The 17519-nt window shown below is 45.8% G+C and overlaps 1 protein-coding gene across 1 annotated transcript in view; it reads left to right on the top strand.

The window, feature by feature from the left end:
• Positions 1-17519, top strand: part of Arhgef28 (Rho guanine nucleotide exchange factor 28) — a 281915-nt gene that overhangs the window by 136165 nt on the left and 128231 nt on the right. The window contains exons 8-9 of the mRNA XM_060385610.1: positions 12272-12324; positions 12825-12885. Coding sequence (XP_060241593.1) covers positions 12272-12324; positions 12825-12885 — 114 coding nt within the window. The remainder of the gene's footprint in view (positions 1-12271; positions 12325-12824; positions 12886-17519) is intronic.

Genomic DNA, 17519 nt, shown 5'->3' with positions numbered 1-17519 from the left:
TGTTGGGAACGCTGGCGTACCTGAAGCACTTGGCCCGTTTTTACTGCTGTAACCATAGCTGATCAGGTTACTTGGCTGAGAGACACTCTTAGAGGAAAGTCTCCCACTGGCCCGTTCTGAGTGCTCACTGCATCTTTAAAGCACCCCTATTTCTTCCGCTCCACCCCTTTTAAAAGTTGACTTCTGAGTTTTTATAGAGAGCATCTCGTGTATCTTTCTTCCCTTATTATCCACCTCTGTACTAATTCAGAACAAAAATGAAGTCTAAATAAGCATTAGATTTTGGAGTTCTTGGGGTCAAGACTGCAAGACTGGGAGACTGGGGGCCTGGCATGGGTTTTTAACACCTCAAAACCCACTTCCTAACCCCAGTGGCACACCTCTTCCAAGACCATACCTCATCGTCCTTCTAATTTTTTCAAAGAGTTCTACCCCCTGGGGACTAAGCATTCACATGCATGAGTCTGTGGGGACCACTCTCCTTCAGACTGCCGCAGCCCCAAAGTCATTCATAAAGAAGTAAGCTTCATTTTCCCTCTTGCCTTACTCTTACTGAGTCTCTTATCCTTAGGATTTTCTTTTCTTTTCATAATCTCCTGAGAGAGGGTTTCTTGTAGACCAGGCTGACCTTGACCTTCTTATGTATCAAAGGATGACTTTGAACTTCTTATCCTCCATCCTCAACCTCCCAAGCGCTGAGATAACTGCTGTACTCCACCCTGCCTGCTTATTACCCTAGGACTTTCTGCAGAGCAGTGCGCTGAAGTAGCCTTAGAACATGCTTTGAAAAGTACGACTCTTCTCGCTAGTAGTACATAGAAAATGCCCTGTGGGACACCCAAATGCATTTCATGTGTCATAGAGTCTAGAAGGTCAAGAATCAGGAACTTGTGTAGCCTTGTTCAGCTGATCAATGAAAAATCCTGAGGAAGTGGTCTGAGGAGGTCACTCTGGAGAGGTGCCATTCCACTCCCTCCTGATCCTTCCTCACAGGCCTCATTTCCACTTAGGTTCTCGGCATCTGTCAGCACAGAGACCTTCTCTGTGCCTGGTCTAGGGAGGCATATTTGAAACCACTCAGGGTCACCTCGTGCATGTAAGGCCATGTGTACCCCCTAACACCCTGCCACATTTCCCTTTATATTTTTGTGCTTTTGAAACCTAGACCTTCCTGTATATGAGGCTGCCTGGCCTCTCTGCCTCCCGTAGCTCTTGGTGCCGTTAGAGGCACTGCATGCTTAGAGATTTTCGGTCAGAGCGTAAGCTGAGAACCATTGCCACCCCAGGTACCACCGCTCAAACTAGGTTGTTGTTGTTGTTATCCTCCTCCTTTTTTGTTCTTTTGAGACAGGTTTTTCTCTGTGTAGCCTTGGCTATCTTGGACTCACTTTGTAGACCAGGCTGGCCTAACCCTAACTCACAGAGATCTGCCTGCCTCTGCCTCCCAGAGTGCTGGAATTACAGGAGTGGGCCACCACACCCATCTTTCTTCTTCTTTAGTATTTATTTTTATTACCATGTTGTAATTACACATATAGTAATTTGACTATGGTACATGTAAGCAACATAGTTTGATCATACTCATCCATTAAAAAAACATCTTTTGTAGATGGGGTAAATGCTGTCTCAACTTTTGTGTCACTGGTCTGTGACTTTACTACAGTAGCCTCTCCCTTTAGTGCCACCTTCCATATTTTCGTAAACAAGGAAACAGGAAATGGGGACTGGAGCGTGAGTTCCAGCAGAGCAAAACCATTTCCTTTGGGGCTGAGCAAGCCCAGCTGTTCGCCCGTGTGGACCTAATGAGAGAGGCCAAGAACCCAGCGTAAGACACAGCCTGGGCAGGCAGCATGAGTCCTGTGGGTTCTCCCTTGCATGGTCTGTAACTGTGTTTGTGTCTACTTTGGGCACCATTATAGGCCTGTAGATTTGGCAACAACCAAAAGCAAGCAATGAGACCCCTGCTCTCAACTTTACTCTCAGTAATTCCTTTTTAGCATTTCTGAGGACTTGCTGTTTTAGGCATTGAGCAGGTGGGTGTGACCCGAACGAAGTTGTGTGTACTCATGGAGTACACGCTCTAGCGTCATGGGAGGCCATTTCTGAGAGTCAAGAATCGACTTTTCTTCATGATTGGGCTTACAAATATCAGCAGAGATTTGTCCTAAGTAGCTCGTCTTGTCAGGGTGGTCAGAAGCCGGTTAGTTATCCGCCATTTTACCCACCGCAGTGCCGTACCCCAGCACACCCAGGCAAGCGAATGTGTTTACTGCTGGTTCACACTGTGGTCTAGAGTCTTCTCTGATGTTAGTGTGATGGAAAAAGTGTAACATCAGGATCATTGCCCGGAAATGGCAATCTCAAGCCTTTGTCACAGAGAAATTTGTGGCCCGCGTGCTCAGACTCGCCTTGATGACACATGCCGCCAGGCAGCGAGCAGACAGCCCAGAACTCAGCTCTGCTGACCTGGCTCTTCAGCGTTAGAACAGCTAATCAGCCCTGTTTGCCTTTATGAAAATGGAGGAGAATAAAGGTGGGGTGTCATTTAATACTTAAGGTGAGGTACCTGGCTCAGTGGAGTGGCAGCCTGGTGCCTCATGCCCGGTTCTAAGCATAGGTTAAGGAACTGCAGCCTATTCTGAGGTGTAGGTGGTGGTAAAAGTGTGTTATGGTAGGCCGGGGCATGTGTGCCACACTGCCTGCGCGTGAGCAGGGTCTCTGCTTGAATGTTGTTCTTGTCGCTTGTGGAGGAACGCTTGGCTGGTTCTCCATAGAGACAGTGTTGGGAGCGCAAGAGGCTTGCTATCCATGCGCAGTTTCCTTTCTGAGATGTTTTGTTTTTGAATACTGAACTTGGGCTTTTTAGGATAGTTCCATGTGGTACAAGTGTTTCATCAGGATGTACGTCCTTTAAGCCAGGGCAGCTGGGAGCTAAGGAGTTGGGGACTGAGGTTATCTGTCATCAAGAAAGCCGTTTTCTAAGATGATTACTCAGTTGGTGATACAACCACTTCCTCCTCCAGTTTGGAGTATCTAAGGCCTGATGACTAGCATTCACTAAGCAGCAGGGAAGCTGAATGGTGGGCAGTGGCAGTCCACACCTTTAATCCCAAAACTTGGCAGGCAAAGGTAGGCAGATCTTTGTGACAGTTTGAGAGCAGTCTGGTGTATGTATATATATAGTGAGTTCCAGACAGTCAGGACTACACAGAGAAACCCTGTCTGGAAAAGTTTTTAAAAAGAAGAAGAAGAGGAGGAGGAGGAAGAAGAGGAGGAGGAGGAGGAGGAGGAGGAGGAAGTGGAAGGAGACAATGATGATGACAGGGATTTGGGCTTTTTCAACAAATTTAAAATGTAAGGCTTAGACATACAGTGTATGTTCTCAGCCAGTGGTGGGAGTTGGAAGAGTTGATATCACAGGAGAGAGCAGAAAAATGAATACTAGAGGCCGAGAAGGTGGGAGATTGGGGAGAGGAAGGAGGTATTTTGGGGAATTTGGATGACAAGTGCCAACAAATTGTCATATAAAAGGAATATATTGTTCCATAGCACAGCAGGGTAGTTTATAACACCTTAGATATTTTAAGAACTAGAAAAGAGGAATTTATAGGCTCTGAAATCAAAGACATGTGAAAATGCAAATTTCTCTGATGCCTTGTGTACCTGTAAATATATATAAGTCTGTGTCAATTAAAGTACTTTGTTAGTTCTTTGGGAGTTTCCTACAACTTGCCTTGATCATATTCACCCCACCAACTCTTCTCAGACATAAATCCTCTTCCCCACCCTTCTGATTTTGTGTCTTTTTTTTTTTTTTTTAATCCTTGAAGGCTAATTTGTGTTGCTCAATTATTTTTGGATTTGTGGTCTTCCACTGAAATGTGGTCAACTTACCAGGGGCTATATTCTTAAGGCAAACGATTTCTCCCTCTTCCAGCACCTAACAATTGCCAATAGCTCCAGAGCTAGGGTCCAATTGTGTGTGCACTAAGCCTCTCCACGCTGGGATTGTATCTGGTGTGGGCTTGCCTGAGACTTGTGCCTGCTCCTGCTACCACTGTGAGTTCCCATGTACACTGTCTTGTTGTGTCCAGAAGACAATGTTTCCTTGTGGTCATTCACTACCTCTGGCTTTTACACTTGTTCTGACTCCTCTTCCACAAGGATCCCGGGGGCTTGGGAGGGGTGAGGGTGGCATATTTATCTGTTTTAGGGCTGAGCATTCTGCAGTCTCTTTCTCTGCCTCTTGGCCAGTTGTGGGTCATGATGTTAATCACCAGCTAGTGCAAACAGAAGCTTCTCATGAGAGTGGAGATCTGTGGGTACAGTCGTAGAGGCTGGCACAGATGTGGGCAAAGGGTGCCCTTTTTGACTGTGGTGGTGGTATAGACTGGCACAGCCAACATGGAAATAAGTGTGGCAGTTTATCAATATAATATATTTTTTAAAAATTACCAAAAGACTGCAGAAAACATTCCTCTAAGGTGGAATGTGGTTTGCAGTTACTTTTACTCTGGGGTAGCTCATCTTTTCTCAAGTTTTCTTTAGAGACTTAGCTTGCCAGTCTGTTTTTATCCTCCAAGCAAGCTACTTTCATCAGTAAAGGTCCAAGAATAGACACAGGGTGTCATGCTGAGAGTATGGTTGTATTAGCATATTAGAATAATACTAGCTTTTCCCCATACACAAACGAGTCTTCCTGCCTTCCATTATGTCACGTCATTAAAGGACGGTAGATTGAGCTGGAGGAAGTTTTGAAGACGCTCTGGTGGAACCACCTTCTTTAGCTCACAGGCCGGGGGCTCCCGTAGTTCATCTCGAGGCAATAAATTTGTTTTACCCTTACTTTAGAGTCTTTCTTCCAGATGGATCAAATTAGCAGGCTTGGGACAAGTGTAAAACTTAGCCAAGGATTAATAGATTTGGATAGCTTATCCTAAAAATGTAGCCAAAGAAGCCCTTTATGAAAGTAGTCTCTGAGTGAAGTCATGGGCACATAAAAGCAATTCTAAAGTAAAGTTGCATTTCATGTCTTCATCTTATTTAAGCAGTTGATTAAATTAAGAAAATTATGCCCTACTTTCACTTTGAAATATAATGACTTTCTTGAAGCCTGCGCTTATCGACAATTGCAACCAAACTTTAAGGCTGGGGTTATCTCCCTGCCCTACACTTGAGGGAATTTTTCACCATTGAGAGCCTAGGGATAGAATTACATAGTTGTAAAAGTTCATAAGAGATATATTAAACAGGATCATCATGCAACATATACTCAAGAGGAAAGAGGGCATATATCTGCACATAAATTTGTACAATATTTTATATAATAATTAAATATAAGAGAAACAGAAACAAAAGCATGTCCGTTTCTACATGAATGTCAACTGTACCATTCGTTTCTACCAGGTAAGTTTTTCTGAAGATCAGAGTATCAAATGTTTCAAAATGATTCTAAATAGTTCCCTAAATGTTTTCAGAATACCAATCAATTTTGTAGTTTAACTCAAAAGTACCTTTTGCAGGGGTGAGGGTGTTCATGACATTCATTCGCATGCAAAATTTTTTCTTCATGCTTTTTAAAAATCATTCATTGTAGTTTATTCACTTTGTATCCCGGCTATGGCCCTCTCCCTCGTCTCCTCCCAATCCCTCTTCTCTCGTCATGCCCCTCCCCTAGTCCACTGATAGGGGAGGTCCTTCTCCTCTTCTATCTGACCCTAGCCTAACAGTTCTCATCAGGACTGGTTATATTGTCTTCCTCTGTGGCCTGACAAGGATGCACCCCCCAGGGGGGAGGTGATCAGAGAGCCTGTCACTGAGTTTTTGCCAGAGAAAGCCCCTGTTCTCCTCACTAGGGACCTCACTTGAATAGTGAGTCTATGGACTACATCTGAGCTGGGGTTTTAGGTCCTTTCCATGCATTGTCCTTGATTAGGGTATCAGTCTCTGCAGGGCCCCTAGGGCCCAGTTTTTGGTTCTGTTGTTCTTCTTTTGGAACACCTGTCCCCTCCAGGTCTTTCTATTTCCCCTTCTTTCATAAAATTTCATGTCCTCTGCCCAAAGTTTGGCCATGAGTCTCAGCATTTGCTTCATGCAGTGGCTTTTTAAAAAATAAATTATTATTTTTTTATTAATTATAGTTTATTCACTTTGTATCCCAGCTGTAGCTCCTCCTTCATCCCCTCCCAATCCCACCCTCTCTTCCTTTTTCTTCTCCCATACCCCTCCCCCAGTCCACTGATAGGAGAGGTCCCCCTCCATCTGACCCTAGCCTATCAGGTCTCATCAGGAGTGGCTGCATTGTCTTCTTCTGTGGCCTGGTAAGGCTGCTCCTCCCTTGTCAGGGGGAGGTGATCAAAGAGCCAGCTACTGAGTTCATGTCAGAGACAGCCCCTGTTCCCATTATTAGGGAATAGGGAACCCACTTGGACACTGAGCTGCCATCGGCTACATCTGTGTGGCTATTCTAGGTCATCACCATGCATGGTCTTTGTTTGGAGTATCAGCCTCAGAAAAGACCCCTGGGCCCAGATTTCTTCGTTCTGTTGCTGTCCTTGTGGCATTCCTGTCCCCTCCAGGTCTTTTTATCTCCCCCTTTTTTCATAAGATTCCCCATGCAGTGGCTTTTAAAGTTGGGCCAAGATGGCTTGGTGGATAAGTTTGTGCTTTCCAAGTGTGGGGACCAGAATTCTGACTTTCAGAAGCCAAGTTAAAGGCAGGGCCACTGTGGAGGCTTGTCTGCAACCCAGAACTTGCAAGATAGAGACAGGGGCTCCTTAGGGCAAGCTGGCTAGTGGCCAGCTCTGCGTTCAGTGAGAGATCCTGGCTCAGTAAACAGAGTGGACAGGGGACACCTGATGTCAACCTCTGCCATACCATGCTCATGTGCTTGTGAACACAAATTTCCTATATATATATGAACATGCACATATACAGCACACATACACACAAATGCAAAAGTAAAATAAAAAGCTGTGGACTGTTATTTTGGTTGAGTTTTAGATTCACTGTGTTCAAGTCAGGATCTCTTCCTTAAATGCTTGATTTTTCCACCCGATGTTTGATACTCTTAAAATATAGCCCCTATTTGTCTTTTAAGAGTATCAAACACTGGGTGGTTTAAATTCTTTCATATTTCACATAGAGCCTTTTTGTGGGTGGCAAATTAGTTTGTTTTACTTCACTCAATTGTGGATAATTTAGAGTACCTGTATTAAGATTAATCCTGTAGTTGAGTTTGTTTTTCCATTTAAGAAAACTGGAGTTACAGGTTGTTGTGAGCTCAGGTCCCCTGGAAAATCAGCAAGCATTCGTCACCATAAACCTCAAATAAAGATTTTAATAATAAAAAAATAAAGATGTATTGCTGTAGTTCTTGAAGACCTGATGTTGTGTTGATAAGGCCAATTACGAAAGACCACATGTTTCCAGCTATATAAGATATCCCAAGTAGGCAAAGCACCAAGAAAAATGTAAGGCACTGTTTGCCAGTGCCGTGCTATGGGAAAAGGGCAGAGGGCAGTTGAGGAATTATGGGGAATGATTGCTCATGGTGGAGTAGTTTCATGTTGTCATGAGGAGAATGTTCTAAAATCGATGGTAGGTGAGGGTTGCACTATACTAAATCAAATGACTATACTAAAGGCAAATGAATTGTATACCTTAAATGTGTGAGAGGCAACACGTTTGAGCAAGGCTAGATAAGCAGAGCCTACATTGAAAATTCGTATATTTTCCTTTGGTGGTGGTGTATCATATTATTTCAATTTTTTTCGAACGATTACTGTTGTGGCTCAGGAAAAAAAAAGCATTAAGAGTAATTTATATAAAAAGTATTTGTCAAAGATGCCTTTTTCATTATGAATAATTCCAAGTATAAAAATAAAATGACCTTACGCCAGCACATGGTGAGGTACCTGAGGGCCAGCGTCCTTCCTTCACACTGGCATTTCTGCAGCTGTAGCTCTGTGCAGAGATGACTTGAGCTCGTGGAATGGCCTACAACCTTGGCTGTAGGAGAAAAGGACTCATTGGGCCTTTCGTGGATACTAGCCTATTGTTTCCCCCGCTTCATATCATGGTGGCCAGCGGCACGAGTGCCCTCATTAGTGGTCCCACTGAGGAAAAGGAGGAATTCAGCGGAAGTTCAAGTGTTCTAGGAGTGTTTGAGAGTGTCTCATTCACCATGTTGGGGGTCTGACACTGAGAGCCGCAGTACCGGAAAGTGCTAAGTCAACAGTGGAACATTAGCACAAAACGAGAGAGGAAAGGGAGGTGGCAGAGTGACACTTGTGAGGAGAAACAGGGGCCGGAGCCCAGGTCTTTCCAGTCAGCCTGGTGGCCAGAATGTCAGCAATAAAACAGTGCAGGGACCTTGAGGGTTTGAATTAGTGTTCAGCAAATCAAGCAACTTCCGCTGTCTCTCCCCAGCTACAGCTGGCCTGACACCCACTGTATCTCATCAGATGGGTGTATTTGGGGGCACCAAATGTGTGTGTTTGTGTGTGAAACACTTGTTGATCCCCACCTGGTGTGTAACGAGTGGGGGATACAGTCTTTGGTTCCCAAGGCAGCTTGGTCCCAGCCTCAAGTCTGGTTCCAGAATGCCTTTGCTGCCGACGGGGAGAAAAGGACTGTCTATTTGGTTTTGCTTTTTGAGACAGAGTATCCTGCTGTGTAGCTCAGCCCGTCTTGGAGCTTACTATGTGGCCTCCTGCCTCAGCCTTCCCAATACTGGGACTATAGGCGCGTGGCACACACCCAAGAGGATATGGAATTCTGCGTGAGTTAGTTTGTCCCTGGAGGAGCTGTAGGGTGAGGACAGCATCTTTAGGGTGCCGTTAGGATATGTGTTAGGGAAGTCAAGCACGTGGGCAGCGCCACACGCTGGCCAGCTGTGTGCCTGACACTTCTCTTCAGGTCTAGGTGTAGCCCGCAGAAGGGGAGAGTGGAAGTGGGCAGTGGCTCCGGTGAGAACCTTCCTCCTGCCCCTTCCCTTCTGGAGGCAGGTCCTTGTGCTTAGCCACAGGGCGGGTGAGAGAGTTCTGGCTCACATTTTGTTGAGTCCAGACTCTTGATCCATCTTGCAAAAAGAGGTAGGAAAGCTTGTACACAGAGATGAGCTTCTCTCGAGGCAAATCTTCTTAATGAGACATTGATATTAATCTTACAGCCCTGGGGTAAAAATCCCTATTTGTCATTAGTGAACATAAGTACTAAAGATTATCTGTTGTTTTAGTATACTTTGGCAATATTTAACAACAACAACAACAAAAAAAAGCAAAACAAAAAAACCAAAAAAAAAAAAAAAAAAAAAAAAAAACAACAACATGTTTGTCGAGTGTGGTAAGCCTGAATTAGAGAGGTAGTTCTTCTTCTGGGTGGGTCTTGAAGACAACATTAATAGGCCCTTAAAGCAGAATAGCTAGAGTCACTGATACTGTTATCAACCGGAGGTTGCTATAGCAACGAGTGGTTTGATTGCACTGTACAATAATGGTACCCTGGGCTAGTGTAAAAGGAGCCCACTAATTTAGCAGAAACTCTCCTGGAGCAATTTAATTAAACTCCGGTAGAATAGGTGCCAGATTCTCTGGAGAGCTCCGAGATGTCATGCTGGCGAGTGGCTCTAAATTAATGAAAGGCGTGGTATGGATCTGAATCTGTACGTCTTCACAGAGCTAATTTTACGGTGAGGATTTTTATACATTTGAAAGTCATGTTTAAAGTTAAAAGTAATTATAATGCAAAGCTATCATTTTATCACAGGGTTAGTAGTTCCTAAAAACATTTGAAATTTTAGTTCTTTGAAGTTTTTTTTGCTAAGTAGATATGTGTTGAATCTACTCCCCATGCCTCCTGCCCTCTCTTATCTCAACCTTCTTCCCATCCTATTGGTCTACTTTGCTTCTAGTTTTCCTTCTTCTACTACATAGGTACATGGCTATACATTCATATGAAATCTAGGAACCACAAATGAAGGAAAGTGCACATAATTGTCTTTCTGAGTCGGCCTCTTTTATGTGCTACGATTGCCTCCAGGATGTCAGTTTTTCTACCACAGTTGTTTTAAAAGGTAGAAAGGAAGGCGGAATAAAGGTCACAGGAGACTGAGGGGAAAATGCAGGAATGGAAATATGCCCAGATCATGGGGTCAGCCTTTGGTGGGAGTGGTGCTGAGGGAGAAAGCTGAATGAGGCCTTTAATGTTGCGAGTGATTACAGGCCGTATCCTGTTTTCCAGGATAAACGCCTGCATGTATGGAGTGCTTTAGCAACACAGGGCTCTGACGTGGCTGTGAGGGCATAGCCCACAGCCAGCAGGATGGAATTGTGTAGTGCTCTTCCGGTCTGGAACCTTTGGTTCCGGGTACTCCCTTCTTTCTTTGGCACGCTGTAGCTATCTTCTACGTGTTTTATTATGGAGGTGTGAGTTTCCAAAGGGACTTCTATGTAAATTCACACCAATTCTGTACATCAGTGAAGTGGACTGGGAAACTCTGCTTTAACTCTTTGCTTTGGAGTTTGGCCCTGAAAAGGCATACTTTAAAGGCTGTCTTTATGCAAATATTGCTCTTCTGCCACCTGGAGGCCAGATATGGGAAGTGCATCTAAAAGCTGGCATGGAAGCTAGCTGTGTAAGCTACCAACCAGGCTGGGCGACGTGGTGCAACCTCGTCTCTCGTCTCTGTTGAGAAGAGTTGACACAACTGCACCAAACCAAGGTTGTTATTTTTTCTTCTCATCATAAAAAATAATATCACTATGAGCTCATGGTCAACACACAGTTGTCCAGTATCACTGTGACACTGCTTGCTCGAAAGATAGATAGATAAATAAATAAATAAATAAATAAATAAATTCAGCTAGTCCTTGAAAAAAAGTCAAGTCACTTATTTTTACTCAGGTGTGTGCTTGTGTGTTGTGTGTGGGCACGCTGACATGTATGGCCAGTGGAGGTCAGCACAGGGTGCCGGCTCCCCTGGAGTCATCAGTTGTGGCTGCTGGGAACTAAACTCAGGTCCTCTGGAAGAGCAGCCAGTGCTCTTAGCTTCTGGGCCACCCCTTCAGCCCAGAGTCAGTTATTCTTGAGCATTTGAAGACACATGTGACAGGAGGAGTCACAGTGCTCCTTCCTTGCCTGTCACTTCTCATCCTGTCTTCACGACCTGTTACCCTTAGCGCCTGATTTGTCAGGGAGAGCTGTACAAAGAAGGCCTTGTACATCGTCTGGGCAGAGACACAGACAACCCTCTGGCAGTACGGAGAGCTTGAATAAAACCACTTGGAGGTTTGAGGCAGCAGGCTACTGAATTAACAGGGGAGGCAAATGGGGTAGAAAATGGCCAATGAGCTTTCTGGGGAAATTCCTGCCATTTCTCTGGGACCACATCAAAAAAGTCCTTTGCAATTCCAGGAAACGGGGCTCTATATTCCTATAAGCTCCTGTAAGTTTTCACTATTCATCTTCCTATGCCTATCAGAACTTAATCTCCCCAGGGCTAAACCTGTACCCCTGGGTATTTTCACATTTTCCGGGAAACTATTTGGGAAGAGAACCAATCAGTTCAGGTAACAGAAAAAAAAAAAAAAAAAAAAAAAAAAAGTCCCCTCATCTGGATTTTTTGCTCGTCACAGAACATCCTGAATGTTGTTTCCAGGAAACGCTTTGCTGTGAGGGAGGCATCTGGGCATCTGGGGCTATCACTGCTTAACCAGCCTGGCCAGCTGAGGTCGGCGTGTGTGTGTGTGTGTGTGTGTGTGTGTGTGTGTGTGTGTGTGTGTGTGGCATGTGACGGGCTCTGCTTTCACTGCTACAGAAGGGGCGTCTGCATCTTTCCTAGAACGAATCGGTCATTCTTCTTTCTTCCACTGACATCTGTGGAATTCAGGGGAAGGGATGCCTGGCCCCTCAGGTGGGTACCAGTCACATCCTCAGCCTCTGTTGAGAGGCTTCAGGGGTGAGCATCCTTCCCTTGCAGTCAAGGGCACTGGTATGTTTAAGTGTTGGGTCCCCCTCCCCCACCTGCTGCTGCCCCAGGATTTCCGGGGTGAGAGCTCCCGCCTTGTTTGCATCTTAGTGTACAGGAAGGACAGCAGTGTGTGTCATCAGGTAATCACGCACTTCACTCTCTGGTAGGGTTGACTGTAAAGAAGCCGAATCTAAACCTGGCTATTCCTGTGCAGAGGCTCCTGGGTGCTCCTGCTTGTCATCTACTTTCCCCCTTTTCTCTCTCTCTCTCTTTTTAACAGAAGAACTATTTCTTTTGCAGAGGTTAAGAATTTGGAGTCTGGCAGCTCAGCATCAGAGGAGGACGATGGAAAGGTAAGGAATGCTGGTTGCCTGGCTGCACTGGTGTCTTTGTGTCTCTGTCTAGAGTAGGCACGACAATTGAGCTAGTTCATAAAAATCCACAAGTAGGCAGGGGTGTGCCCCAAATCCATGATTTCTTCTTTAGGATTGCAATGAGGTAGACGCTAGGACCAAGCCTAGCTATCTTTCCGAGTTGTCACTGTTGTAAGCACAAAGTAATTAACTGCGCCCTCAGAACATACTGTACTGGCGGCTTCTCACCCATGGATGTGGCCGATATTGCTTTACTCCTGGGCAACTCCCAGGTGTGTTTTAGCTGGGCACACATCCTCTCCTTATTTTTAGCTCCCAATGCTAATTATAAACACAGATGAGTCTCCTGTTTACGTGTTGTGATGCGAGTGATGTGGCTTTATTGATGTTTTCTGAGAGCGTCATTCTGGCTCACGAGAAATAAACACGAATGCAGTAAAGATGGAATTTAATGGAATACCTCACCGTGACCCTTTCAGGTCTTCAAAAGCCAGGTGGATGGACTGAGTGAACCCGAAGATCAGGACCGCCTAGATTTGGGTATGTTTGAAAATGCTGTCTTCTCTGCGGCCAGGGGGTTACTGTGGACCAGATATGCGATGAACAAAAAGAAAACAGGTTTTAGTATGAAGTATTCTTTCTTGAGAGCCTTGTTTACCTCTTTCAGCCCACCTAGGTCAATATTCTTTAATGTTTCAGTCATTACAACTTCCATTTGCAACCTAAAATACACGGGAAGATCTCAGAACTTTTTTCTGAGGAGTTTCACTTGGCCAGACTCTGTCGTGGTGGTTGCCGTGGTTACCTCATTATCTCAGTGTGGTGGTCAATGGGGGCTTCATTTCAGGGACGCACCTGAGACCATGGGTGGAATAGACTTTGGGTGGCCTTCCGTGTGCTTCACAGTGCTGCTCAGTAGGTTCCTGCAGAGATGTTCTAACCCTCTGACCTGGGCCTCAGGAGAAGCTCAGGTGCTGTGGGGTATGGGCCTCTTAAGTGGGGAAAGGGTTAGAGGTGATTCTTTCCATGGACCTGGGAATTCTCATCTCTTCCCAGATGTCCTGTTCTCCTCCCCCCGAGCTCCTTTCCCAGGTCTCCCCTCCAGGTACTTTGTATATCTCAAGGCTAGTTTCTATCCAGACATAGTCCTAGAATAATTTAGAAGCAAGTGGAGTCGGATGAAGTTGGTGGGGAAAGAGGATGTGGGCCAGGCTGCCAGCAGGTGCCTAGTGCATGGGTTGTGCATGAGCCTCCTTCAGGTGTGGTCCAGCTGAAGCAGCTGGCACACCGGGAGAGTACACGAGAGCAGAGCTGTCTTGGAGGTGGCCCTGGGGGAGGAGGTTGGGCCGTGGCAAATGCTCACGCTAAGAAGAGTGCATGGAGCAGCAAAGATGGCTGACTTTTAAAGGCATGTGAGCAGCTCACTAGGGGGTTCCTGGAGACCCTGGCATTGTCTTTGGCATCCTTAGCAGACACGTGTCAGAGCTGTTACGACAGTTGGGAAATCCCGCAGCCCAGAGCAGGCCAGGAGGAAGCACCCATGGTATTGGTTGAGTACGCTGCTCTGGGCTTGGCCCTTAGCCAGATGCAGTTTGCTGGACGTCCGGGCCTGAGGTGCTGCTGAACTTGGAACGGAAACTTAGTTGTGCACTGAGCAGCTTGCACACATCTGTTACTGTTGCTATATAAGGTGAGGATAATAATTTGCTTCCAGAGCCCAGAACAGGGGAAGAGGAAGGAGGGAGAAAAAAACAAACATCATGGATTAGATGAGCCTTGTGGCCCCAGAGCCGGGAGTGTGGCTGTTTTTCACGCATGCAGGATGTCTCCTCTACCGATTGCTTCACACTCCTGGGAATGTCGGCTTTGAAGAATGTTTGCTTGGACAGATTGCTGAGGGCGGAGGGTGTGGCTGTTGAAAGTATTAAACAGTGGGATTATTTTTAATCTGGGGCTCTAAAAATTCTCCCCAGTCTCCTGCTGGTGTACTTGTTGGGTGAGAAGATTTTTGCTCTGTAGACTGCAGTAGCCCTGCCCGAGCTGAGTGCTTGGTCAGTGACTTCACTGCCTCTGAGGGGGACCATCTGGAAGGCCTTGGGAGAGAGGACTGAGCCAGACTTACATGCAGCCATCTATTAAAAGGGCCATGGACACACCTTTCCGACTCTAGCATCTGTTTTGTTGTTTATTTAAACTTTTGAATTAAGAGGGGGAAAAAATCTCCTGAAGTAATGAAAGAAACGAGACTAGACTTTGAAAGAACCACAGAGACAGAGAGGTCGGCCGGGAGCAGCAGGAAGATGTAAGCCAGAGGCAGGAACGGGAAGCTGCTCCCCCTAGCGGCCACTTCGAAACTCTTGTCTCTGGCGCGTGCTGGTTCAGACTCCTAGGAACTGCTGAAGAAGTATGGGGAATACAAGTGTTAAGACTTCTCTGTGTTGTGTTATTTTAAATGATGCGGCACAGAAAAGTGTCATCCTGCAAACCGTATCAGAGTCGTTCTGGTAGAGCTTCCTGTGTGATGGTTGTGTCTGGAACAGGACAGTTGGCGGCAGCCACTCGCGCCAGCTGAGCATCGTGGAGTGTCTGAGGAAGTGTAGGTCTAGAGCTCTTTAGTTTTATTCTATCGGGCAGGTCAGGCTGGAGTATGCTCCCCTTATGTTGTTCCTCATGAACCCCCTCGGAGTGTCAGCATCATATTGGCTGTTAGTTTACACACTAGAAATGACTGTGATTGTAGGAATTAATGGGTATGAAATAGCTGGGAAGCTCGTCCAGACTAGCGTACCAGACCTGCCAGAGAGAGTCATCTTCAGCGTTGAGAAGATGACATTGGTGCTATGTCCAGGAACAATGACCTTGTTCTCTGTGGGCACAATGGCAAAGCTTGTCATCTACCACACAACTGAGTCACAAAAGGAGACCATGAAAAAAAGTCTATGTTTTAAGCACGCTTGTGGTCTCATGTTGGGGGCTGTCTGGAGAAACTGTAGGATTAGCATTTTCCTCAAAGAGAACCTTCCACTGAAGGACTGGGATGTGAAGCCAGCGGGATACCTTCACAGCAGACAGCTGTGGTGGGAGGGTGACCTGCGTGGAGTCCTAGCCCCAGGGATACGCAACCACCAGAACCAGCCACGCAGCAGACTGCTTGCTGTTTAGGAAGGGTCCTGCTAAAAAGTCCTCTCTGAAAACAAAAGGAAAACCGTGTGGCTTTTGTGGGGAATTAAGGGTTCCTGTGGACGGTTAAGCCCCGAGGACCGGGAAGCCACAATCCCACTGTCCTAGCTGAATCACAAAAGCTTTTGGAGAGCAGTGGCCGCGCTCTGTCAGGAAGGAACATTCCAGAGCATGAGTGAGGGCGCGTGGGCACAGACCCATTCACACAGACCGAATTTCCTGCAGTAGCATATCACCCGTGCGCTTCGGAAGACTGTGTGAATGCGCTTGCCTAACGCCATGTGTCACGTAGCTGTTGGCATGGAAGAAAATCTGAGGGACTGCTGAAACCGATATAGCAAGCCAAGAGCTTGGGCGTCTTAACGCTTCCCAGCGGGGAGGGTTGCTGGGGGACAGAGAGCGTCGTGGGCTGGGGCGGGGTGGGGAGTGGATTTGGTTGGCCGTCTTCTTGGGCAGTTTCAAGACTGTGAGGTGTGGCACGAAGCTGTCCCTTATCTGCTGCTGCACGTCTGGCTGGCAGAGAGCAGGCTTGGCAAAGTGCAGAGATTTTAAACAGAATCTTGATAAATAAGACTTTGGGGGAGGGAACTGGGGAGATGACTCCTGGTTAAGGGTGCTTGCTGCCCTTGCCTAGGACTGGAGTTTGATTTCCAGCACCCGTAGCAATTCAGTTCCAAGGGTTCTGATGCTCTCTCCTGACCTCTTGGGGTACTGCATGCATTCATCACACACTTCACATATGTACATGCAGGCAAAACATTCCTACACACAAGTTAGAAATAGAGCTTTAAAAGTTTTGGAGGGGAAAAAAAAAGAAAAAAAATAGAATAAAAACTCTGAAAAGCTAAAAAAAAAAAAAAAAGAGTTTTGGGAGAAAATTAGTCTTCTGTAACTAGAGAAGATATCAATAGTCATTGTGGAAAATAATGAAAACCCAGATCATGTGAAAGAGCAGCCAGGACTTTTAACTGCTAAGCTGTCTCTCCAGCCCATATTTATCAAAAAACAGTATTTTGTAGTTTTTGAACGTTCCTTACATTAATATAATGCAGATTGATCACTGTTGTGTTTGGGTCATTTTTGTTGTTAGTTTTTTCAGCTAGGGACTCTTGTAGTCCAGGCTAGCCTCAAATTCACCAAACAGCTAAAGAAAACCTGTTATTCCTGCCTCTACCTCCCAAGGGCTGGGAATAAAGTCTGCAATATGAAATCTTGAGTCATTTTATTTCAATTGTTTATTATACATAATATGAGAAAAGAAAAACTTTTGGTGGCTGTTGGGACAAGGAGGGTAGGGGACAGATGAACAGAAGCTGGACAGGAACCCAGCTTTATAACCAAACAAAATAGCAAAATGCCACCCAAAGACGAAGAGAAAAGAGGATAAAACAGAAACGGTGCACACCGGAGATCTGAAGCTGGGATTTCTCAGGGTGTAAGAGACAGGACTCCCAAGCCCGTGCTGGAGAGTTTGGTAGAAATATCAGTTCAGGGAACCTTTTGGGATGAGGGATGCAGTGGGGCAGAAGCAGGAAGCTAAGGTGCTTCCCCAGAAGCAGGAAGCTAAGGTGCGGCATGGCATGTGCTGTTAGGGGCTCTGTTCTGGGCACCTGGTGAAGATCTTTGTCTTGGCTTATAGAGGTGAGGCAGGGTGCACTCATTTGTGCTGTTTCCCCCAACAACTAGTAATTAGGACTAATTAAATGGTTTTGCATATCTACTCACAGTAATGTAAAAGTTTGGAAGTGACTACAGAGCCATAAATGTTCATAAAACAGCTCACTTTAATCACCTGTGAGTGAGAGAATGGAAGCTGTCTTTAGGGGCCAGGGCCCTCAGTCAGTGGAAGCCGACCCCTGTTGCTGCAATTTCACTGTACACGGTCTCTGTCAAGGCCTTGGGAATGTTGTATGGAATAAAAAGGAAAAACAGGGCCTTCAGAGTTCTTGAACTTCTAGAAAGTCAGCTTTTGAGCCTAATTTTTGACAGATCTC

This window comes from Meriones unguiculatus, chromosome 6 (genome assembly GCF_030254825.1).
Source record: "Meriones unguiculatus strain TT.TT164.6M chromosome 6, Bangor_MerUng_6.1, whole genome shotgun sequence".
Lineage (NCBI taxonomy): Eukaryota > Metazoa > Chordata > Mammalia > Rodentia > Muridae > Meriones > Meriones unguiculatus.
This window is presented reverse-complemented; position numbering and strand designations above follow the sequence as displayed.